This window comes from Sphaerodactylus townsendi, linkage group LG07 (genome assembly GCF_021028975.2).
Source record: "Sphaerodactylus townsendi isolate TG3544 linkage group LG07, MPM_Stown_v2.3, whole genome shotgun sequence".
Classification (NCBI taxonomy): Eukaryota; Metazoa; Chordata; class Lepidosauria; order Squamata; family Sphaerodactylidae; genus Sphaerodactylus; species Sphaerodactylus townsendi.
The window spans coordinates 33,713,894-33,739,377 of NC_059431.1; the positions used below are offsets into that span (position 1 = coordinate 33,713,894).

The 25,484-nt window shown below is 40.7% G+C and overlaps 1 protein-coding gene across 10 annotated transcripts in view; it reads left to right on the forward strand.

Moving 5' to 3' along the window:
* MAST4 (microtubule associated serine/threonine kinase family member 4) overlaps positions 1–25,484 on the forward strand; it is a 312,250-nt gene that overhangs the window by 272,954 nt on the left and 13,812 nt on the right. For 8 of the 10 annotated variants that reach the window (XM_048502661.1, XM_048502662.1, XM_048502663.1 and 5 more), the window contains 11 exons: positions 5,901–6,109; positions 7,151–7,289; positions 8,700–8,832; positions 9,583–9,748; positions 12,980–13,081; positions 16,683–16,805; positions 16,999–17,111; positions 18,517–18,644; positions 20,520–20,752; positions 22,581–22,781; positions 23,786–24,015. In XM_048502661.1, coding sequence (XP_048358618.1) covers positions 5,901–6,109; positions 7,151–7,289; positions 8,700–8,832; positions 9,583–9,748; positions 12,980–13,081; positions 16,683–16,805; positions 16,999–17,111; positions 18,517–18,644; positions 20,520–20,752; positions 22,581–22,781; positions 23,786–24,015 — 1,777 coding nt within the window. The remainder of the gene's footprint in view (positions 1–5,900; positions 6,110–7,150; positions 7,290–8,699; positions 8,833–9,582; positions 9,749–12,979; positions 13,082–16,682; positions 16,806–16,998; positions 17,112–18,516; positions 18,645–20,519; positions 20,753–22,580; positions 22,782–23,785; positions 24,016–25,484) is intronic. The other 2 variants (XM_048502657.1, XM_048502658.1) reach the window with 1 other exon arrangement.

Genomic DNA, 25,484 nt, shown 5'->3' on the forward strand with positions numbered 1-25,484 from the left:
ATTTTTCTTTCAGTGTTTTCCAGGTCATTCATTTTTTGAGGTAACATAAGCTTATGCTTACAGTTCACTGATTTATTTTTTGGAATGTCATTGGGTATATTTTTTTTGCGGTAGCTCATTAATGTTTGTGTACTGGTTGTGTAACATGCTGTTCTTTCAAAGTAATGGTGAAAAAGTATTGTGATTGAGCAAATGTATTTTAGCGTTTTATAAACCTGTCAGTTTGCTTGTTTGATTCCACGTTGGATTTTGGGGTCTTCATTAGAGCTAAAATGCTTTCTTTCAAAATATAATTGTTGATCTTGGCACACTTTGGCAGAAATTTGTCAGATGTATTCATCTTGATGAGTTTAAACATGAACCTTTTAAAGGTTTCAGTACATATCTTTTTTTTGTAGAATTCTTCCTTGTAAGTGGAACTGTAAATTCGTTTGTGATGTAATAAATGACATTAAAGAAGGTGAGGTACATCTAGGAATGGACAGTTGAAAATATAGAAGTTAAACAAGCTGTGAATCAGGAAACAGGTCGGATGCAGGCCAGATCATTAATGGCTTCACAAGCTGTTTGTCTTAGACTTTTTCTCCAAGCCAGATCTTTCATTTTTGCCCGTATAATTGTTTCTCATTGCAAATGCAACATGTTTTCTGTCTCAAAATAGTTGTAAGCTGAAACAGAAGCTTCATTCACAATTGTTGCTGTAGCCTAATAGCAAATCAGTTTGGTTTTGTAAGCTACCTCTGTTGCCACTCCTTTCTTGTTTCTTTTTGGGTTGCATAATTGCAACAGTTGTATGCTTGAAAATGGAATATCTTTTCACGATTTTGCAAATGTTAGTGACTAGCTGTGAAATAATCGTTTAGAGCTGATAATTTCATAAATTAGTGAATTGATTTCTATCACTTCCTGAAATTTCATCGAGGCTTGGGTCTCCCAAATATATTTGGATTTTTTCAGGAAACTGAAAAAATAGTCCTGAAAAATCCCAGAAAAATCCAGGACTTACAGGGAAGATTGGGGGCCTGTGTTTGCAGGCTTGTGGAGATTGCCCCCCTTCTTACCATTGTTTTTGTTTCTCAGAAGAATTCTATGGGCTTGCCTGTGTGTTCCTATCAAATTACCTTGTCAATTTCAAGAGCTGCTGCTGCTGCTGCTGCTGCTGCTGCTGCTTCTTCTTCTTCTTCTTCTTCTTCTTCTTCGAGTTCCCTTTTCTGTTTTAACAGTGTTGTTCACTGTTTGGTACTGGGATTTGTTCTTCTGTGGATTCACATTAGTCCTGTTGATCTTGCAGTGCCACAATGGCACTGGGTTATGCTGGGCATTGTGTACATTGTCATTTATTCTGGTAGGCTTCCAAAATCCCCTGCTTGCATTTGTTCTGCTATCTGAGATTCTCGGGATGCACATTAGTCCTGTTGGTCGGACACTGCTATAGTGGCACTGGATTCTTCTGGGCAGTCTGTGTGTTGCCATTTGCTCTGTTGGGCTTGCAACACCCTTCTTCCCTTGCTTGGATTTGTTTTGCTATGATCTTCTGGTTTGATGTTAGTCCTGTAGAGCTTGAACTGCCAGAGTTCTCCTGGGCATTCTGTACCTTGCCATTCATTATTCTGGGCTTGCAAAAATGTTTAAGCTTTAGTTTCCATTCTAGAGATTCTCTAGTTTGAATCATACAATCATAAAATTGGAAGGGGCCATTTGGGCCACCTTTTCCAACCTCTGCTCAATGCAGAAGCATCCTAAAGCATTCCTGGCAAATGTTCATCCACCCACTGCTTGAAGACTGCCAGTGAGGGGAGCTCACCACCTCCTTAGGCAAATGATTCCATTGCTAAACAACTCTTACTGTAAAAAAACTTTCCTAATATCCTGCCAGTACTTTTCCACCTGTAATTCAAAGCCATGTTGCAAATCCTAACAGGAACACCTCTCTGCCCTCCTCTAAGTGACAACTGTTCAAATACTTATGTCTCCCCTCAACCTCCTCTTCTCAAGACTGAACATTAGCACGTCCTTCAGACTTTCTTTGTAGGGCTTGGTCTCCAGGCCTCTGATCATCCTCATTGCTCTACTTTGTACCCTTTCCATATTGTCTATATCCTTTTTGAACTGAAGCCTCCAGAACTGCACAACCTGACCAGTGTGGTATACAGCAAGATTGTGACATCTTGCAAATTGCACGTTATGCCTCTGTTGATACACCCCAAGGTAATATTCGCCTTTTTTGCTGCTGCATCACATTGGCTGCTCATATTTTGCATGCTCATATACAGACCATCTATACCCCAAGATCTCATTTACGCTCACCATTACCCAGAAGGGTATCCCCCATCCAATATGTGTGTTTCTCATTTTTTTTACCCAAAAGTAGAACTCTTCACTTATTCTTGTTGAATTGCATCTTGTTCACAAAGACCCACTTTTCCAATCTATTCAGGTCTCATTGAATTATCTCTCTTCTCGTGTATATTCTGGTGTACTTGCAACAATAGATTCCACCCAGTTTGGTGTCATCTGCAAATTTAATTAGTCCTTCCACCCTTGTATCCAGATAATTTATAAAAAAATATGGAAGAGTACCAAGCCGAGATACAAGCCTGTGGTGTCCCACTGGACACCTCCCTTCAGTGAGTTAAAATGCTATTGACCACCACTCTTTGAGTGCAGTTCTTCTGCCAGTTCCCTGTCCCCCTAACTATCCTAGTGTCCAGTCTGCAGTACTCCAGTTCACCCATTAGCACATTATGGGGAACTCTGTCAAAAGTTTTACTGAAATCCAGGTACACATTGACAGCATTCCCTCGATGCAGTAAGCTCATCAAGAAGGAAATGAGGTTTTTCTGACAGGACCTGTTGGGGATAAATTTGTGCTGACTATTTCCTCCATAGGAAATAGCAGAAGATGGCTGGGGGCACCCTGCTCAGTGGCTTATAGAACTGGACATCTTGGTCCAGTCAACTTGGCATTATTTAAAGGACAGGAACTGGGTTCCATTTGTGGTGCTTATACGTTAAGAAACAACCCACCCCCGCCACCCAGAAAGTTTATCCTTAGGAAATAATGGTTCCAAAAAACAGATTCCTTAAAAGAAACTCCAAATCTGAATACCAGATCAGTATTGGAATTTAGGAATATCAGGAAAACCAATATTTTCCAGGTCCAACGTACCAAAATCCAAAAAATACACATTTTTTACGCCCCCCCTACTGATGGACCATCCCCTTCAACAAATGGCATTTCTGTCTGTAGTGTAGACCTTATCTGAAAAACAAGTTAAAACATATATCTGATGTCTGGACATTTAATGGTTTTAAAAAAACATTGTAACTAGAAGAAGCAGGAGAAGAAGAAGAGGAGGAGTTTGTATTTATATCCCCCTTTCTCTACTGTAAGGAGTCTCAAAGGGGCTTACAATCTCCTCCCCCCCCCCCCGCAACAAACACCCTGTGAGGTAGGTGGGGCTAGGAGGGCTCTGAAGAACTGTGACTAGGGCAAGGTCACCCAGCTGCCATGTGTTGGAGTGCACAAGCTAATTTAGTTCGCCAGATAAGCCTCCACATCTCAAGTGGCAGAATGGGGAATCAAACCCAGTTCTCCAGATTAGAGTGCACCTGCTCTTAACCACTACACCCCGCTGGCTCTCTAGGATCCAGAGAATAGCTATTCATATGGGAGAGCATTACATCCACACCTAAAGTTTTACTTTGACTTTTTCAACTGACCATCTGAACTGTTTAGCTATGTGAGTGACTTACAGAGAAAGGCAGAACTAAATTTCTATGGGAGTATGTGGTTCTTTACTGCATTTGCATGTCTTTGAATCCTGACCTTTCAAGCAGATGTTTCTCAACACATTCTTTAGAAAATAAGCAGAAAGAGGAAAAGTAAACAAATGTGGAAATATAATAATGGAAGTGAGAGAGCAAAATAGAAGTGGGAAAAGTCAGATTAGGAAAGAATCAGCATTTGTTCAGGATGTGAGAAACTCCCACTGAGAATCACGATTAATTTTAACGTATCTCTTGAACGCAACAATAAGAGCACAGATTTGCTAAGAGGCAATCACACTGACATTAAGGTTTTTTTTTCTGATGGCAAACTGATAAAAGGATTTCAAATAGTCCAACATTGTCCAGCACTGACTTTTTTTTTCTTGACCACATGCCAATTTGGACAGGACCATTTATTGTATGCATGCAAGGTGGGAGCATCTCTAGTTTCTTCCCATAGTGTTATTTCCCAAAAGAAGCATTATTTGCTCTAGCTTTCTATTATTGGGGTTGGTTGCTAGGGGACTGGAAGACCCAGTAGGATCTCGGTAGAGATTGTTTTGTTTGTTCCAGTAGGGATTCTGACTTATAGAGAACTATGGTATTTGTTCTGTAGTGCCATCTGCTGTGTCATTTTTCTTTCACTTTATTAATGGGGGAGAAATAGGTCATCACCCAGGATCTTGATGAAGTGTGTGGTATATTGAATTTCCATTAGATTTCTTCTCTGCCTGGTTTAAAACCTGTTTTCTGTTTCACACAATGAGTCTGAATTTCATATCCTAGACACAAAAATAAACTAATTGAAACTTTATCAGTGGTTCTTTGTGTCTCTCTCCCCTTCTTTGTCATCTTACTATTCTTATAAATATACTACACTTCTAAAGGCCAGTGTAAATATGACAAAGGAAAAAAAGACAGAAATCAAAGGGGAAAAAGTCTAAACTTTGGAGGCAGAATGGAGCCAACTTGAGGAATCCAGAAACAACTGGCAGCATTACAAAGGCAAGGGGGGGGGGGGGAGCTAAGATGCCAATGTATTTTAAAGAATGGCTCTGCCTTGAGCCAGGCATGGTTTGGCCTAAAGTATAAATGTGGAGGAGGTACAAAAAGGCTATAATATTCTACCCAAGGCAGTGCTATCCCTGTTTCAATGCTGTACAATCCTTTTGGGCTGCCACGCACCAAAACCAAAACTCTGTTGACAGAGATAAAAGGAAAATGTTTCAAGAAATTATCCTACAGGGGTAACAAGAACTTTGACATGTGATTATATGAGAAGAGGCTAGAAAGATCAGAATGATAAATCATATTAATGAGCCAGGCAATCTTTCATCGTTTTTAAAAGCTCGCCCGTTTTGCAGGAAAGGGAACACAAATCAAATGAACATGGTGTATTTATTAGTTCCCATACACCTTTTCTTGTCTGGCCCTAAACAGTTGAAAGGTTTCAAACAGGATGCATTTCCACAAGATGTATTTAAAGCAGTAACTACTCGCGTTGTTTCAGAGGAATCTTACCATCCTCACTGCTTTTTACTAAATCTTCAGTGAAGTAATAGCAGCTCTAACCAGTTACCATTTTTACTATATGTTCTATTTCTCAGGCTAGATTACAACAAAAGAATTAATTGCTTCCCTACAGAAATTTATCAGAGGCTAATAATGTAGATAGCTGTTAACTCAAGACTGACTCAGCCACTGCTCATCTCCCTCAGTACCAATAAATACTGTTCATGGGTCATGTCTGTGACAGTGAGTGTAATGTCTTCACAGCTGGTAAAGAGAAGCTGTCTACTCATGAAGCTCCCGTCCTTTTTCCTTTTTATTTCATATATGACATCATCCTGAGAAATCGGGAGTGGATTCTTTGTCATAAATAATGTACACACTTGAGAACTAGTGATATCATGATTAACAACATTGTGCCATGTCATAAAACCTTTCCTGAATACTGCCAAATAATAATACATATTATATGCATTGTAATAGGATTTATCAGTTGTTAATTAACTGAGGTGGTCTGGAAACAAATTCTGGAATTTACTATTCAAACGTTGTGTCCTTCAAGTAGTTATACAATTACATGGTAATGTTTTTTTCCCCACTTTTTTCTTGGACTTTTTCAGCGCTGTTTATTTCGTGCGGCATAAAGAAACGAGACAGAGATTTGCCATGAAAAAGATTAACAAGCAGAATCTCATTCTTCGAAACCAGATCCAGCAAGCTTTTGTTGAGCGTGATATCCTGACATTTGCAGAAAATCCATTTGTAGTCAGCATGTATTGTTCCTTTGAAACTAGGCGCCATTTATGCATGGTCATGGAGTATGTGGAAGGTACAGTATTTGTTTTGCTTCTGAGGGCAAACACTTGATAATTTAAAAATGAAAGAGAGTGTTGTGGCACTTTGGACTAACAGATTTATAAGCTTCTGTGGTCTAAAGCCCACTTCTTGAGATTCCTTCAATGTTGGTAGATTGGTGTAGAGAAATATTATTAACTGTTGGGTTAAAAGGCAGTGAAATACAAAAAGTACAGTTTGAGCTCTGTGTGACTTTCACTTCTTCGGAAGATAACCATCATGACAATTCATCTACTACTGGTGGTGTGAACTGCCGCTGTACTTCTTGTTTGCAACCAATCCTTGCATAAAAAATGTCACAGACTGTGTCTCTTGTATTTCATTGCCATTTGACTTCTGTGTTCATATTTTTCCCATAATCAGTGTATACATATCCGACAATCAAAGGCACACTTCATGCATCTGGTGAAGTTAATGCTAGACTGCTAAAACTGATGATAAAATAAATTTGCTTGACCCTAGAGGGTCCTTTTGCTTTTGCTGCAATAGAATAACATGGCTCCACTGTGGAATTTGTCACATAACATAACACTGAGAAAATATTAATAAACTCTACGCACCTACACTAGAGATTTAACCTTTCTCCAATGTTTGGTGGGTCTGCATGGGAAGGCTTCCTTTCTTCTCCAGATAGTTTCATTTTTACGCTACAGTCATCCTTTCTTGCTAGGCATTTATGATGAAATAAGGTAACTTTACTTTTTGGTCACATTGATGTAAAAAGATTTCTGTAAAATGAATACTGTATGGATGTTTTAAAATGGTGCAGATGCCTAAAATGTCTGGCAGTAATGTAGTTAATATGTATTTCTGGATAATTAATAGTACTTATTAACAGTTTTTTAAAAGAATATTTTTATTTTCTTTATGTAAAGGGGTATTTTTAGTTACTTCCCAATCCACATTTTGTTTTTTACTCCTGCTGTCCATAATTATGGGTGCAAAATTATAACATACCATGTATTTCTGCTAGTTCAGTTACAGATAATTTGCATGAATGCTCTTTATTTTGTAGGCGGTGATTGTGCTACTTTAATGAAAAATATGGGTCCTCTGCCAGTAGACATGTCCAGGATGTACTTTGCAGAGACTGTTCTGGCTTTGGAGTATCTTCACAATTATGGAATAGTGCACAGGGATTTGAAACCAGACAAGTATGTATATAGCTTGTAACTACAAGAAAAGTAGAGTACATGCAGGAACCAGTAAGAACCTGTGGAGACAACATCTCATTTCCCCCTCCCCCACTATTGCCTCTTTCTCAAGCCCGAAAGCCCCAGTAGCCTCTCTCCTTTCCCTGTTCTTTCTCTCTTTCCCACCCAATTGCCAATTGTTCTTTATCTGCCCCTTCAGCTTCCCCTCCCCTAGGCAGCCTCTACCAAGTAAAACTATGGCCCAGTTGTGGTGGTCTGCTGGGCCAGGCCCACTTGCATGGTAGGGAAAGATGACATATCACTTTCCTTTGTACCTTTCTCCCCACATTATTTCCCCTTTACCTTCTCCTGGTACACCCCCCTCCCTTATCCTTTCCTGACTCATTCTCTCTTTCTCAGACAATCACCAACCTACCTTTTATCTGCCTTCCATCTTCAGCTATATTTATTATACATTTACTTCAGTTATACCCTGCCTTTCTTCACACTGGGGACCAAATTAGTTTATATCATTCTCTTCCTTTTTATACTCACAGTGATCCTGTGAAGTAAGTTAGGCTGAACTAATGTGATTGATCAACATCACCTAGTGAGCTTCAGTGGCAGGCAGGTGATTAGAAATTGGGTTTCCCAGACTATAATCTAAAGTTCTAACTGCTGCACCACACTGGCTTTCATAGGATAGCTGCTGTTGAACACCAGCAAGCAGCCAGACCTAGGTGACTCCTTTAAGTTGGGTGATATCAGCTCACCCAGTAGTTGTCAGATCTAGCCCTGATAAGTCCTCCTTCAAAGGCCAAAACATCTCTAGAAATGGCCCTGCTCCCTCTCCATGATGGAAACCAAGTCTAGAATGCTGTGCCCAGACTTGTCTTATATTATCCTTTTGTATTATCTGTTGCCATCTGTGTAAATACATTCTTATCCTGACCAAATTGCTGTTGATTTCTTTTTTCTTTATTTTCCTAAATGATAGGTACCCACGTACTTCCCAATTCTTCTTTTAATAATGTCCCAATCTGTTTTATGCATATAAATACTTATGAAGTAAAACATCTTCATTACTTTTGTGTTAGTCATGAAGCCTGTATAATTTTCAAATTTATTTATCTTGATGGACAAAAATTGATATTGCTTAAATTCTAACTAATGGATTCCAAAATTTGTGTTTCTTATGGGTACAACGGTGGTATGGGTCTTTGGAACAACTTTGTAAACATTACCTAATTGGTAGTATGGTATTATAGCCCTTCCTAGCAGTAGTCCATTGTGGAAAAGGCACCAGAAACCACATGGAACATGACATTATTTGAGTGTTCTGTGATGCAATGTGTGTGTGTGTGTTTCAAATGACGGTGTAAAATATTTCATGGGTCAGTTATAGTATTCTACCGTCATTCTCATTTACAGTTTATTGGTTACATCCATGGGACATATAAAACTAACAGATTTTGGGCTATCTAAAGTTGGCCTCATGAGTATGACAACCAATCTTTATGAAGGTCACATTGAGAAGGATGCTAGAGAATTTCTGGATAAACAGGTAAGCAATGGTTTCCCATTTCTACCCCATCTGTATTTGCGTGTATTAGTTGGTATTATAAATTTGGTGTGAAATGATAGCTTAGATGCAACTTACACTATGTAAAAACAGAGCAGTGACTTTTTTTTATTTCTATACTTGTTTCACAAATCTATATGAAATAGTTACCTTTACTAGTGAACTGCAGATTGTTCCGGTCTCTTCCCCCTCCCATTTATGGTCTATTAGTAAGATGAACGATCTAATTGTGTGCAAGTAAGATTGTGAGAGAGACAAATGGAAAGTTGTTTTTATAAAGTATTCAGGAGTCTCAGCAGAGTACTTGTGGAACACATGATGCATTGTACAATCAAGGGTGCTAAAAATCCTAGCTATGGCCCATTTCCCTTCAAGCATGCCTCATTACCATTTGCCCACAATCTGTTCAGTGTAAGAGTTACTTAAGGTAAAAACCATTGCATTTTCTTGTAAAAATAGGAATGATTCAATTTTGTTTTGTATAAATATACGTTATTTGGTGTGACTTCATGTTGATAAGCAACCTATAAGAAACACATGGTAATTTAAAATTTTTATATCAATTCAATAGAGAGCTTCCCTTAGAAATAGAGATACCCTTCACAATATATAAAAGCAAAGGAACTTTTACATTTTTCATTATGGATGCTTAGAAACATAGATAGAAATCAACTGACAAAGTTTTGTACTAAATTGCATTTTTTTTCTTTTTTTGCCTTATCTTGCTTTTAGGTCTGTGGCACTCCAGAATACATAGCTCCTGAAGTCATTCTAAGACAAGGTTATGGCAAGCCAGTGGACTGGTGGTCCATGGGAATTATCCTATATGAGTTTCTTGTTGGATGTGTGCCATTTTTTGGAGATACACCAGAGGAACTGTTTGGACAAGTAATCAGTGGTAAATATCACCAGGCTTTGGTTATCCCTAGATCCTTAAAACAATCTGCTCCAAGAACAGCCATCTGGCCAGCTTTAAAAAGGGTCAGGCCTTTGTTGCTATCAATAAAACTCTTGGGGGGCAAGGAGAGAACAGCAATTCTGTTTTTTTCCATGTAAGGATCACTCAGCTTCATATCTCTTTCCAGAGCATTAGGCCCAAATAAAAAAATACATAATTGCTCATGACAGCCAGCAAAATTTATAATGCTGGAATCTGAACTTGTGAACTAGAGCAGGACTGAATTCAGGAATCAGCTTTACATGTTCTAAGTCTTATAACAATCAGATATTCAATAATCTTTTTCGTGGAGTTTATAATACAAGACATCAGGTACAAGAAAGAAACTTGGAAGAGGTTATGTCATTTCTGGAAAAGACAAAATAAAAAAGAAAGTTCTGTATAACTATACAGGAAAAAGCAGATTGAAAAAGGAAAAAATTAAAAACCTTTATAAAGAAGAGGTGTACACAAAATAAACAACAGGTGATCTATTTTTAAAAACTGGGATTTGGGGTGGTATTATAGTAATTCTACCCCTTATTTTTTAAAAAAATCTGCAGAGCTATTCACTTGTACTAAATTTGCATAAATGGATAAATGCCTAATGGCACAGCGCAGTAAATTAGCAGAAATGTAATAAAACCATAAAACAAATGTGTCCTGAATAATAAATAATGAGAAAAAGAAGGATTCAAATGCAGTTCACAGATTGTTAACGATTTCACTGGTGGTTGTTACAGTATAATGTTATTTCTGTAACAGCTGTTCTTCTTTCATTTAAAATTCAATAACCTTTCAGATCTTAACCTACAGGCTGACCCTAAGTATTGTTATGCAGCTTGCGGCAAAACGAAATGATAATTAAACAACATCTATCACTATCTTATCTCCTGTTTCCATAAAATTTCCAGATGTATAGATGTAGATGGCCACTGTGCCAGAATGACATCTCTGTTGCTTGTTGTTACTCAGTTCATTTTACAAAATATGGTGAAAAGGTCCACTAGTAAAGGAGAAAAAAAGGTTGCAGTTCTCTGTGGTAGCATTTGTGGTGTGAGATCATGTTTGCAGACGTTAATGAAATGGCTTTGTGGGTTGCCTGCAATGTAAACAACCTTTTTATGTGATATATTAGCTATTTATGGATGTATAATATGCTGTCTTCTGATGTTCTGCACCAACACCTGATTGGCAAAGGGAAATCAAATATTTAATTAACACAAATCGTGAATGCTGGCTTTGTTTTTCATCCTTTACAGCATATTCATGTTTTATTTTTCAGCTTAATTTAAAGTGACACAGAAGCTGTAGGTGAACAGTCATATAAATAACATACTTTTAGCTATATAGAATCTTCAGAATATAGATTGCCCCACATAGCTTAGATATGGGTATAGAGCCTTCTACATTGGTGTACTTTTGCAACAAGGGAGGATATATTGAAAATTGTTACTATTTCTCTCTGTACCTCAACATGGTTATATTGATTGATTTGTCCCTGGTAAAAAGTACCACAGTTAACCACAAGTTTTAGTTTTGTTTCCTGAAGGTAATATGCTACTTGCATGATTAGATATTCCATTATTTATTTTATTAATCTATTTTATTTTACAAAATTTATACCCCACCTTTCTGCCCTTACAAGGGCCCCCAAGGCAGCTAACAAATTAAAACATATGCAATATAATCACATCTAATATAATCACATAAAAATTAATAAAACCAACAAAAACACTTAATTAAAAACAATTAAAACCTGAGCAAAAATAAATACCAAAAATAAAAACAATAACTAGAACATTGGTGAGGGAGGGAAAATCACTGAGGATCAAATTAGATGTTGTGACAGCCCTGTCACCTTCACCATTTTAGGAAAGAATTTGACCATTTAAAAATGCTACACAAGGCCAGTTCTGATCAGGCCCATGTTGTGGAAGGACCAGGTGTTTCCCCCTTTTCAAGTCCCGAAGCAGCCCCCACAAGACTGTTTTGGTACTTGAAAAGGTGCAGAAGGGGACAAGATCATCTGGTTCCCAGCAGCATTTTTAAATAGTCAATTTTTTCCCTTTAATGGCAGTGGGTTGAACCTGTGGTCCCCATCACAACCACATTGGGCTTGAGGGAATGGCAAATAAAACAACTACAAAACGGAACAGATAGGCCTCTCTGGAGATGTTCAAAGTTTTGGTCACTTAACCAAGAAGGCTTTCTCCCAGGTTGCCACTCCCTTAATCTCCGAAAGTCAGAGGCGTAGCTGGGCCAAAGTGCACCCGGGGCCGACTCTGTGTTTTCCACCCCCCCATGGGCCTCGCTCCTGCCCTGTCCCCCACAGCTCCTTCCTCGCTCTCCCACTTCCCTTAATTCTTAATTTCAGGCTGAAAAGTGGCCTGAGTATACAGAGAACATCACATGGGAGGTTAGGAATGAAAGATGTGCAAAACCTTTTTATTATGGGAGCACCACTTCTCACTGCAAATTTTCATAGCAAATCTAATACCCTTTAATGTGTCATGGTTTCTATCTCTTGCCACATAAAAAAGGGTTGAGGATAAGATTATTGATTCTTATCAGTTATACTGTCAACAACCCTGGGTGATAGGCTAAATGGAAAAATAAACTTATTCATTGCCACACTGCTCAACCGAGCCAGGTCACTACCCTCCAAGGGTTTCAGTATGCATTGTGAGAGAAATGGTGGAATAGGAAGCCAAAACATACCAAACAAGTTGATGTTGCATGTTAAATAACTGATGTTGTATAGTAGCTATGAGAATGAAAATGAACTGTAGTTTGGGAGGTCCCAGCTCAGATCTTGACTCTGCCGCAAATTTGCTAGGCAGCCTAATGCAGGACAGTTCCCATAACCTTGAGGCTACAATAAAGGGATGATGGTAAAAAACTATTTTATATTGTTATAATGACTACACCTTGCTAATGTGTTTGTAAAGTGCTTGGGCAGTAAATGTGTTTTATTATTTGTTTGTTTATTGTTGTCTGAGAAATAGCCATAGTAGTTTGCTAGAAGGCCTTTGGTAACTTGATTAACGTTAGTCAGTGCCTGAATGGAAAATCTGAGACTCCTGCTTAAGCCTCTGTGAATTTCACAAGGGAACATAAATGGAATATAAACATCATAAGCATTAGTCAAACATATTTAACATGTTCAAAAATTGGGTGCCTCCTTTCTAGATGAGATCAACTGGCCAGAAAAGGATGAAGCTCCGCCTCCAGACGCCCAGGATCTGATTGCATTGCTTCTAAGGCAAAACCCCCTGGAGAGGTTGGGAACAGGTTAGAATGCATGGCCTTCATGTTGATTTTTTGTCAGAATAACTGGAAATATTTATTTGGCTTGTTCTTGCCCATGTTTGCTTCTGTATGTGAAACGCCTTCAGCAAAGTGTGAGAATTCATTACGACAGGAGCATCTTCATGTTCTGCTCACACTGGGATTAATGTCACAAAGCTGTCATTTAACTAAAGTCCACTTAACACGCTTTGATATAGAGTTGCCAGCTTTTAATAAATAGCTGAATTATTCTGCTGTGTGTATGGGAAGATGCTAGACCCACAGCTGTGCTAGCTGAGCAGAAAGGCTTGCAAATGACCCCGTGAGTCATCTTAGGCAACAGTGTTTCCATTACAAGTGTGCATATGAATACACATGCACACAGAATTTTTCTACTGAAGTGAAGGCAGCAAACTTCTGCTAATGGGATTTCCACATCTTTTTTTCAGATTAGCAATCATGCTAGCGTTTTTCTTCCCTGTATTTGTGGTATATGGTGTATTTGTGTTGTGAAAGTTCCTTCCGCACAGCAAATGTATAACAGGTTGCAGTCATGACGAAGGAACCCATTTTCTCGTTTTCACATTCACATCCGTGCTGGCAGCGATTGGAGCTCATGGAAACAATCCAGGTTGCTGTCACATCTTTGCACGGAGATGCATCTATTTTTTTAATCATTTCCCACACAGGCGTAGCTGCACAGGCATACACAAATGAACCCCAGAGCCATGCCAATATCCCACAATACGACCAGCTGCACCTGCATAGCTACACAGATACAAGCCGCAAAAATTTTAAAAAAGGAAAACGGAGGCAAATAAAACACCTTCTGCCTGGCCATTCATTCACAAGTTGCTACAGCCTGGGATTTTTGAAAAGGATCACTTGTTTAGTGATTTTCAAAAAACTCAGGTTGAGGAAAATAACACAAATTGCGCCCCCCCCCCCCCAAGTGCTGTTTCACTTTCAGACATGTCCAAACTGTAGGTAAGAATTTCTTCAAGTCCAATACATCCTTGTTTTTCCCAGTCACTTTTCTGTTTTGTCTTTATTAATCTGGAGACAAGATCTTATTTTCTTTAAGAAAACATAAAATTATTTTATGTGCTTGTTTATTAAAATGTTTATACCTTGACTTTTCTTGTTGGGCCATAATTCCAAGATAAAACTGTACTTAATGCATTAAAACCCCATTAGAAAGAAAATCACAAAAAAAATGCCTTCAACTCAAAACAAATAGAAAACTAAGAAATGTTGGTTGTGGTGGGTTTTCCAGGCTGTGTGACCATGGTCTGGTAGATCTTAACGTTTTGCCTGCGTCTGTGGCTGGCATCTTCAGAGGCGTATCACAGAGAGATGTCTGTTTCTCTGCGATACACCTCTGAAGATGCCAGCCACAGATGCAGGCAAAACGTTCAGATCTACCAGACCACGGCCACACAGCCCAGAAAACCCACCACAACCAGTTGAATCCAGCCGTGAAAGCCTTCGACAAAAAGAAATGTTGGTTTGCTTTTCGGTAGAAAATAGATGCATACTTAACGTCTTGTTATATAAAAGAATAAAAGTTGCATAGAACAAAGTACAAGTTCTACACTACTTGATTAAAATGGAAAGACTGTTGTGATCTAATAGGGCATGGGGAGTTCCAGGTCCAAATTTAGATCACTATGAAACTCGCTGGATGACTTTCAGCCAGTCATTCTTTCACAGGAATGATGTGAGGACAAAACTGAGAAGGGGAGAATCAGATATTGAGCTTCTTACAGGAAGGATGGAATAAAAAGGCATTAAGTAAATAAATATGCCAAATCACCTTTCAAACTTTCAAGTACAGTGTTGAATATCAGAAGCCAAGAAATAAAACACCGCCACATCGCTTCTGTGCCCGTTATGCTCTGCAACAGCTTTAGCTGGCCCTTTTATGCAGGTATCGGATAAACAGAAAAGAGAACACTTTTCAATCTTCTTTGAAGAGTGAGAAAAAAAAACTGTTTTCATCTGTTATGTGGAGCAATCAATACATCGCTAGTCACTGTAGCGACTACAAAGTAAAAAAGTAAACAGGACAGCATATTCTAATGCAAGGTTTCAGTCTTTCATACTAATGCCAATTAATAGTTGAAGAAATATACTCAGCCTTTGTCTAGAGCAGTTCAGGTTACATAAACACGGATAACAATTAACTTTGTATTTAAAAGGTTGGAAGGCAGCAAGGCTTGAGCGTCGGCAGGCACTGGAGGCAGGAGCTGGAACAAGGAACGCATTCTTAACATCTTACAGATAGTGGGTCAGTTGGTCCAACACGCTTTCCCACCCAGCCCAAGGTTTAAATAGTGTAGAAGACAGAAACTCCGCCTGCTCTGTGAGCAGTACTCAGGAGTACTTCACCATGAGGTGGAGGATGAGGCTGCCAGCGTGGAGCCCAGGAGGTGAAGGATCGGCTGCCAAGGTAGCACTTCATCTTCATTGGGCTGTCTCAGCATGAAGCCTGTCTCTGCCACATCTAAGTGGTGGCAGATTATAGTGGGCTTGTGGATTAAGTCCTGGACTGGGGTGAAGTTGCCCCATGACCTGGAGAACAGAGGGATGTTCTGGCAGATGAGTTTCTTCTGCAGACGCCTTGGGGCAACTTCTGCAGGGCCAGATGTGCAGCAGCTGGGACAGAGGCATCTGCCCTGCAGGAGTCTTCCACCGCTTCCTGTTTCCTCCAGGCCATATCTTTCTCAGGCTTCATAAGGTAATGAGTCATTAATGTTTTTTTAAAAGCCAAAGTATAGCACAGGGGTAGGGAACCTGCGGCTCTCCAGATGTTCAGGAACTACAATCCCCCCCCACCCCCCCCCCCCCCCCGCCCCCCCCCCGCAACTCCCCCACGCCCACCCCCCCCGACGCCCCCCCCCCCCCCCCCCCCCCCCCCCCCCAACACCCCCCCCCCCCCCACCCCCCCCCCCCCCCCCCCACACCCCCCCACCCCCCCCCCCCCCCCCCCCCCCCCCCCCCCCCCCCCCCCCCCCCCCACCCCCCCCCCCCCCCACCCAAAACCCCCCCCCCCAACACCCCCAGGCCCCACCCCCCCCCCCCCCCCCCCCCCCCCCCCACTCCCACCCCCCCCCCCCCCACCACCCCCCCGGCCCAACACCCCCCCCCCCCCCCACCCCCCCCCCCCCCCCCCCCCCCCAACCCCCCCCCCCCCCCACCACCCCCCCCCCCCCCCCCCCCCCCCCCCCCCCAGAACCTGCGGCTCTCCAGATGTTCAGGAACTACAATTCCCATCAGCCTCTGTCAGCATGGCCAATTGGCCATGCTGGTAGGGGCTGATGGGAATTGTAGTTCCTGAACATCTGGAGAGCTGCAGGTTCCCTACCCCTGGTATAGCACCATCACACACTCGTGGCAAAGTATACCAAAGTAGTGGATCCCTCTACAATTGAAGCAATGACATAATGGAAACCTGTATCCTCTACATACAACTTAGCGTTTCTATTATTTATATCAATTCGGGCAATTTAGTTTGGAAATACAGTACATACATTTTAAAACACATGTAATTGAAGACTTTCTTTGTCAAAATAATCCAGATGGTTTCTTCTTGCTCTTCCAGGTGGTGCATATGAAGTGAAACAACACCAGTTCTTCCAAAGCTTAGACTGGAATAGTTTGCTGAGACAGAAAGCAGAATTCATTCCACAGCTGGAATCTGAGGATGACACAAGTTACTTTGACAGTATGTGTAGTCTTATATAGTGCTTTTAAGATACCTTTATTTTTTTCTGCCCTAGGAAGGTGAATTTTTTGTTTTTTAGGTATTTTTCTTTGGACCCAAATAAGACACATTTGTTTGTCAGTTTTTAAAATTATGCTTCACACAAGTTTTCAGACTATTTTAAATTCAGACAAATGTTTTATGTATTTTGTAGCTCGCTCTGAGAAGTACCACCATATGGAAACAGAAGAAGAAGATGACACAAATGATGAAGACTTCAGTTTGGAGATTAGGCAATTTTCCTCATGTTCACATAGATTTTCAAAAGTAAGGAATGTTTACTTTTGTGTACTGTGTATGGTTCAGCTGTGCTCAGAGGCGTAGCAAGGGGAAAAAGTGTCCGGTGCACTGGTGCGTCCTCTGCCCCCACCCCGGAATGCCCTCGCCACACACCCCACAGGGGTGCGCGCCTGGTGCGTCACCACAACCCCGCCCCGCCCCCTTGGAGCACAATCTCTCGCTGTGCTGTACATTGCAGTGAACTGGAGAGAGAACCGAAGGAAAATTATAGGGGCTAATTACTTAGTCCTATTTTCACTTATCCATGTAGAACTTGAATGGCAACAAAAGTGTAATGTTCTTTCTTACCTTGTTGCAGCTTTCTGTAAGGGTCATTTTCGATCAGCAGATTGCAGTATTTATTCATCTTCCTTGAAGCTGCTTGCGAAAATATCCAGAGCATGTTTCCTCTTAAAAAAAACCTCCTAAACAGTATTATGCATTTTGCTTCCTTAGAACAAATACTATATCACAATCTTTGCAGAATACGATTCAATGGAAAGTACATTTATATTCCCCTTCTCTGTGTTTATACATTTTATTGTCTATAGTAATACCTAATCTCCTTACCTCTGTTGAGAGATTTTGAGAATGTAGAAGTGGGGGAAGCAATGAAAGGTCTTGCTCTCCATGTAGTGAACTGAAACCTTTATCATGACTTGGCAGCAGGAACCTTATTCCTCAGCAGCCAGGACATTAAAATCTTCTCTTTGCTGGCAGCTTCTGTGTATTTGCGAGATATTAATACTGGGGGAAAAAATAACCTGCTATCTCTTCGTTTGACTTTTTCTTCTATGCTGACTAGCTCAATATGCAGGTTGTTAGATAAACAATTGGATTTTTACGAGCAGTTTGTTTGTTTTTTCCCCTTTCTAAACCTCTTTAGCCAAGTAATCTATTCTCATCTTCACGGTCAATTTCAGTTCACTTTTTTTTCCTGTCTTTCTTTGCACCCCTGACTGATAGCTATTAAATGACTCACTGGGATTTGCTTTTTGGTTTTTGATGACTTTATGGTTAAGAAGCAGTGTGAGATGTGCATGGATTCTGTGATATACCCTGGAGCATCAGTATATGTGGGTTTGCCAGACCCATAGATTGTATAGTCAAAAGGGTAGTAAAAAATGAGATGAATTTATGACCGAAAAAATGCTATTTGCTGTCCCGTTGCTTAGCTGAGACACTAAGGAGAGCAGAATTGAAAATCATTTTTAAGAGCAGAGATATAAATTCATTCATCATCTACCGAAGGCCTTTAAAACTCCAGGATACTTGCCTATAAGTATTTAGAGCCTGCAGAGCTCTGCATGATAAGTATTTTTCTGAAGTCCTTTTAGATACACACAACAGTTAGCTATCAATTTTGCCTCCATGATTTTGTCTCCTTGTGCAGGTTTTTAGCAGTATAGATCGAATAACTCGAAATCAAACTGAAGACAAGGAAGATACAACAGACAGAGTCAAAAATGTGACACTAACATCTGCAGAATCTTTAAGCTGGAGTTCAGAATATTCTGAAATGTAAGTATTAATTTCATAGTTGTGTCTCACCCATTCTCCCTTCATAACTTTTGGGAAACAGCTTGGAAAGGGGCATCCTTTAACAGGATTAGCTGGGTTTGTTTGTTTGTTTAAAGGTGGCAACTGCAACTTAGCAGTTGCTGAAGTGTTCCTTTGAAAAAAAGCCTGGCAGATTTGTCCTGGGGATCCTACTCTTCGCCAGACCACTCGCCTCCTTCCTTATCTGAAGAGTCTCGGTCAGATCTGGTTGAAGAGGTCTGTTCTGGGTCCATATTGCTCTCAATGGTCTGAGTGCTCAGATCCCAGAGGCTCCTCTGTTTGCAAGACTTTTCTGCCACTGTGCAAAGGAAAAATGGAACACACAGAGTTCTCCTCCCTCTCACAGTTCTCTTTGAAGAGAGGGTGGATGTCTAGGTCTCTTTGTGGGCTGCAGGTCAGCTCTCCCCGGCTGCAGGTCAGCTCTTTTTCCTAGACTCCCAAGGGGAGGGATAGGGGAAGGCAGATCACAGGGACACTCTGCCTTATCTCTGATGCCTGGTGACCCAGAAGACTCTTTGGCTCCCCCCAGTATTACTTGTGCTTATTGCGCCAGTAAAAGCTGCAGAAGAGACCAGGAGGAAACTCCCGCCCAATCAGCTGGCAGGGCGGGAAGAGGAGAAACTGAAGAAGGAGGCAGCTTTTGCAAAGAGGAAAATGGCGGCGGCCATTTTAAGGCTTCCAACTAAGTTTTTCCCCAGGAGACTCGTGTTTACAAAGACCCGTGGGAAGAGCCTGACCCACTCCTCTAGAGGTAGAGGGGTCCCAATCCCCACTTGATACATTCATGGTACTCTCTGAGTGGAGTCATCTTCACTTTCCATGCAGGCCTCAGACTCCAAGAAAGACTGCAGAACTGGCCTCGATGACAGCGGGCCTGGGAGGTCCTCAGACTCTCCCTCTGGTCCCAGCGGGTCTGGGAGGTCCTCAGACTCTCCCTCTGGTCCCAAGTGGGTCGGGGCACTGCAGATGGAACTGTGTGACTGTCCCCCAGGCACCTCATCAGTGCCCGACTGGGTCGCAGAAAGCTTTGTGGATCCAGAACGAGGTGCCTTGCCTGCCTTCCCCTTTCTCCCTGCCTTCTCCACTGACAAGGAATTGGAAGATGAAGGGTTTGTCTTCTCCATTTCTTGATTCTGTGGAGCTGCTCCAAAAACAGCGACCTGTTTGAACACAGGACTATGAAAACTGGAGGGAAAGGGGAAGGACCACCCCTGTATGAACAAGGACCACCCCTGTATGAACAAGTTAGCCCTGCTCAGACGGTAGGGGGCGTGACCTAACCGTCTGTGAATGACACAGCTCCAAAGGAGAATATTAGTTTTAGCAGCATGCTGAAATTCTGTCTGTGCTGGTAGCACTTCAAAACAAAACCCATGGTATGAAAGAAATGGCCACAACAATCTTATTCATTATAGCGGGTTACCATTCTCCTAAATGGGAACTCAAACCGGGAACCCAGATGAGACTCAGGCTCATTCCGCACATGCAGAATAATGCACTTTCAAACTGCTTTCAGTGCTCTTTGAAGCTATGTGGAATAGCAAAATCCACTTGCAAACAGTTGTGAAAGTGGTTTGAAAATGCATTATTTTGCGTGTGCGGAAGGGGCCTCAGAGAAAAAATGGTCAGAGGCTGCTTGCTGAACTTCATGAGCTGAAATTTGTACCCGTCCAAATCCTGCACATTATTTGTTAGAAATGACTGTAAAAACACTGGTTTTCCTGGAGTATGTGACAATCTGTTTGCTGTGGTATCTGTGAACCTTTATGTGCTCTTCTGGTTTCAATTTGTGTGCATCTGATTAATTATATTATGCAAATATCACTTGAAATACAGGCAGCAGTTATCTACATCTGTCTCATCTGATACTGAAAGTTCTAGGCAATGTCACAATTCAGGATTGCTTCCCAAATTGGCCATATCTGCTGAAGGAGATCAAGATGAATCCCCATGTTCTGTCAGATCCCGTAAAGAACAAGAGAAGGCTACCTTTGTTAACGAGGAATCAATTCAAGATGAGGCGGAAGTAACAACTCCAGCAAGCACTATCAGTAGCTCAACGTTGTCAGGTAGGATGCAAGCAAAATATTTTTCATGCTCAAAATGATAAATTCCCCTAGATTTGTTAAGTTAGAATATAATGTCTACTGTAGAAAATAAGCTTGTTCTCCACAAATTCTCAAATTCTAAGATCCAAGTTATTATGAGTTTCAGTAAAGCACGTTACTTTCCTATGAGAGTATTGTTCTGGAAACTTAAGATTCTCCAAGTTGGAACTTCAGGAGCATTTTAACAGATTTCCATTGCATAGATTGCACAACTTGTCTTTTCTCATTTCATTTTTTTCTAAACAAGAGGTCATACTGTGTGAAAGACTTGCTACAGATATTTCTATTTCTATTGCATTTATTTATTGAGTCAATGAGTCAAGTTTTCAATAAACGAGACTCTATTACAGACCTCCAAGCCAGACTGAAGAGTTGGATGAAGGCTTCCTGGAACAGATGACCAAACTTTTAGAAAGGAAAGTAGTAGTAGCAATGGGAGATTTCAGTTATCCTGGCAAGTGGTAGATCAAACTTCAGCCAGGATTCTGTCCACATCAGTGCTTTCGAGCAGTCTGAAGTGGTCCAATTTTGGACCAGAGGATGGCCCAGGGGTTTCGAGTTCACATACTGTATCAAACGTGGCAACAAGATCATGGCGGAGCAAAAAAGCTCACAAATGCTTCACAGCTAAAAGCCAATTCCTGAGATTTTGAACCCTTGTGGGAAGTTAGTAAGGGACCAAATTACCCTAAACAATTGTGCCGGGCGTGAACTTGCAGTGGCAATTGAGGCAGCGAAGAAATTCTTCTTAACCTCCATAACTGGTTTCTCGTAGGATTTAATAAATGTCCTAAATGAGTGTCTCGCCCCTTTGTCCCAGGTACATTGCCACACTCACTCTAGCTGTCTCAGTTCCCATTTCATTCTCCTTAGCTCCTCTGCATACCAGGGGGCCAGCTTGGTACGAGGGCAGAGAGAGCATTTGGGTGCGACAATCTCAATTGTTTCAGACAGTCTGGTATTCCAGCTCTCTATCAGTTCCTCGAGAGTTGCCAGAAGGTCAGGAATCCTGTACAACATCCTGGAACCTCATTGGGTCCATTAAGCTGTGTGGGCGGGTCCAAATAAGCCCGTCGCCTAAGCAGGGAGGTGCAGCAGTCTCAACTCGGGCCTTGAGGATGAGTCATAAATGAGTCAAAAAGTGCAAGTCTGTATCAAGACTATTTGTTTAAAATGTAGGGCATAAACTCCTGAGGAACAGGGAAACTACCTGATTGGGTATGCTAATCTGCACCAACTAGATGACTCAGAGAGAGAGGAGGATATCTCTCTGACAGGAAAAGTTTGAGTATGTTTTTGGATTTTGATTCCTGTGAGTGAACATCTAATTGCCTTAATTGTGGTCATAAAACATATCTGCTCTAAGGGTGTATTTCAGTCAGTGTGAAGAATCTAATAGTGTCACCCTGAGCTGATAAAGCAAAGTAACAACCAGATAAGGAACTGGTTGTTTATTGAGGGGCCAGAGCTGAGGTGGAAGAGCAGAGTCTTTCAATTAGCTGCCATACATATAAACAAGGATTAGGAATATACACTCTAGGTTGATCCTGTTTGGTGTATTTGGTTTTGCTTTATGTTTTACCTCAAGAGAGATTTATGTTGGTTTTGGGTAGTTAAGCAAGTAAAGACTATGGGTGTCTACTGTGAAAAAGTACCAGTCTGTTCGGACCTAAGGTCTATAATAATCCATAAGCCTGAAATATCAAAAACTGTACCATCTGAATAAGAACATCGTCCCCTCAACTCTTGGTTTTGTTTTGTCATTTTGTTCATCTCTTGTTTTGTGCAGTTGGCAGCTTTTCAGAGCACTTGGATCAGATAAATGGAAGAAGTGAGAGTGTGGACAGCACAGATAATTCCTCAAAGCCATCCAGTGAATTGGCATCTCGTATGGCTCGTCAGCGATTAGACACTACAGAGAAAAAGAAAATCTCCGGAAAAGTCACAAAGTCCCTCTCTGCCAGTGCTCTGTCCCTCATGATCCCAGGAGGTAGAGATTATGATTATAACTATGAAATTGATACTTGTATTACCCTTTTCTTTATGCAGTATGTTCTCAATGCAAGTTTTCTTGCACCAATAATTGTCTCAGGTACTGATTTCATTGTTTTAATTTATTTTAAGTCTGTAATAAAACAGACAATAATCTGTTTTTCAGATTTTGAACATGACCTAGTGGTTCCAGTGCATGCATGGAGTTTAGCGAACACAAAGGGCTTTGTGTTTTACTTTGTAAAAATATTTTTTCTATCAGTAAGATTTTTTTCTATCACTATTTGTCCATGCAACAGAATAGCACTTCCTTTGCTCATTCACAGAATTTATAGAGAAGAATAGGATGCTCTCACGTGATAGACCTTTGGGTTGTTCCTTTAGCCTTGAAATACAAAGGAAAACATGAGCTGCCTCAAATGCTTAGAACACTGTATGCAGATATCGCCTGCATCTGTTCTGAAAATTTGCTACAGTGGAGCTATCTCTGATGGTAGAATTTTATGCACCAATGCATGATTTTGTATTGTGCGAATGGCCACATAAGCGTCTGCTGTTGTTATTTACCTCTTAAACCTGAATGACCTATTTCTTTGTTTGTTGATAGAAAAAGACCCTTCAGTGGGTATTCTTATATTACACATAACAATATAAGCACATCTTTGTTGCATGAGTATCCTCTTCAATTAAAATCTTTGTTTAAGTCCAAACTTTAGAACAGTCCAAGAATCAGCTTGTAGATGTTGTAAAGCTAGAAATCTAGAAGGCGATAATTGAAATATGTAACTGTACATACAACTTTCCAAGCGTTCATAAACTTCCAAATTGGCAGTTTTGTAACAAGTAAAACATATAGCTGTAAACATTTTGGAAAATTTTCAGAGTAGGAGGAAAGCATTTGCTGATGATCAGTTATATTCTGATGAATCCATATGTTGGTGTCAATGTTAACATTTGTACACAAAGTCAGAACATTCCTTTGAATATACCTTGTTCTTCCAGATATATTTGGTGTGTCCCCTTTGGGAAGTCCCATGTCCCCCCACTCCATGTCTTCAGATCCATCCTCCTCCAGGGATTCCTCTCCTAGCCGTGATTCTTCAACTGCTTCTGCAAGTCCTCAGCAGCCAGTCATAATTCACACATCTGGCAAGAAATATGGGTTCACTCTCCGAGCCATCAGGGTGTACGTAGGTGACAGTGACATCTACACAGTTCAACATATTGTTTTGGTAAGAGGAAAAAGGGTCCCCCACCCCAGCTTTTCTTGTTGACTGTGTTTGAAATTGCCTGTCAAATATACATCAGATGATCCTGGATATACAAATCTTTTCTGAATCAAACATGATGGCATGTTGGCTAATTATGCGTGATTCTCTGCAGTTCCTCCAGGCTTACAAGACTGAGCTGTTGCACCAGGCCTATAACGGAGAGCTGCATGGGGGTGATAAGTCCGTCTTAGCTGGCCTCCCTTCCTTCCCCTTCTCCCCCCCCTTTTTTTTCTTCCTTGTTTACAAAATTGGGAGAACGGTGTGTTACTTCATCCTTGGTTGTGTTTTAGCACCCTGGTGGTAGGCTTCTAGGATGTACAATTTGTATATTACTCTTATTTAATTCTAGGGATTTTATTGGGACATATTTATGTGAAAATTACCTTTGGTGGCTACATGTGTGCACCCCCCTGTATCCTTTGAAAGTGAGTCCACTTTGGCAGGGGAGAGCAGGGTACCAAATCTGAATAATCAATAAATAAAATGTCTGTTTTGTATAGAGTTTCTGTGTTTTCTGCTCAGCTGAGCATTCTGTTGATGGAATGGGGCTATGGGCCACTTAATCCAGATCCCCTAAGTATGAATCTACCAGTCAATCACCTCAGCAGTGAGGTATTAACTTAAATAGCCGTATAAACAATTTCAGTCATATATATATATATATATGTCTTAGGTTGCAGGCAAGGTCAGAGGATTAGTTCACTAAGGGAAATAACCTACCAAGGTAGCTCTGATAAACTAAAGGTGTTATTTTGGATCAGTTTCTAAATCAATGTAGATTTAAAATGAAACTTAAGAGTTGTATTTCAAAAGGGAAAAGGTGTATAAAACTACTCTAAATGGGGATAGAGGCACAATTCCTGGAAACATTCTGTTCATTTCATTGAAATGTATAGCATTTCATTGAAATGTATAGCATTCACAGTAGCATACTAATTTTTAATTTTATGTTATTTATTTATTTGAATTGATTTAAATTTATTTATTTTTCAATTTCTACCCCTCCCCTTTCCAATCAAGTTGGGCTCAGAGCGACTTCTATCATACATTACTATTAAAATTATATATTACTACATTAAAACCTTACAAAACAATATTCTGATGGCATCATAAAACATTCACTGTAGAGTCAGACAGCGGGGGGAGAGCGGGAAGGAAAGAATTTAGACTCAAATGAAGAGAAAGGAAAAGCAGAAAGAAATAAAGAAGGAAGGTGGGAGGGAGGGAGGGAGGGAGGGGAGACCAGCTCAATGAACACTGCTGCTGTCCTCAACCATAGGCCTGGCAAAACATCTCTGCTTTCAACCCCTGTGGAAGTGGACCAAATCCTTCAGAGACTGGGTCTCACTTGAGCGAGAGTTCCATTAGGCCGGTGCCAGAGCTGAGAAGGCTGTAGCTCTGGTTGAGCACAGGTGCATAGATTTTGGGCC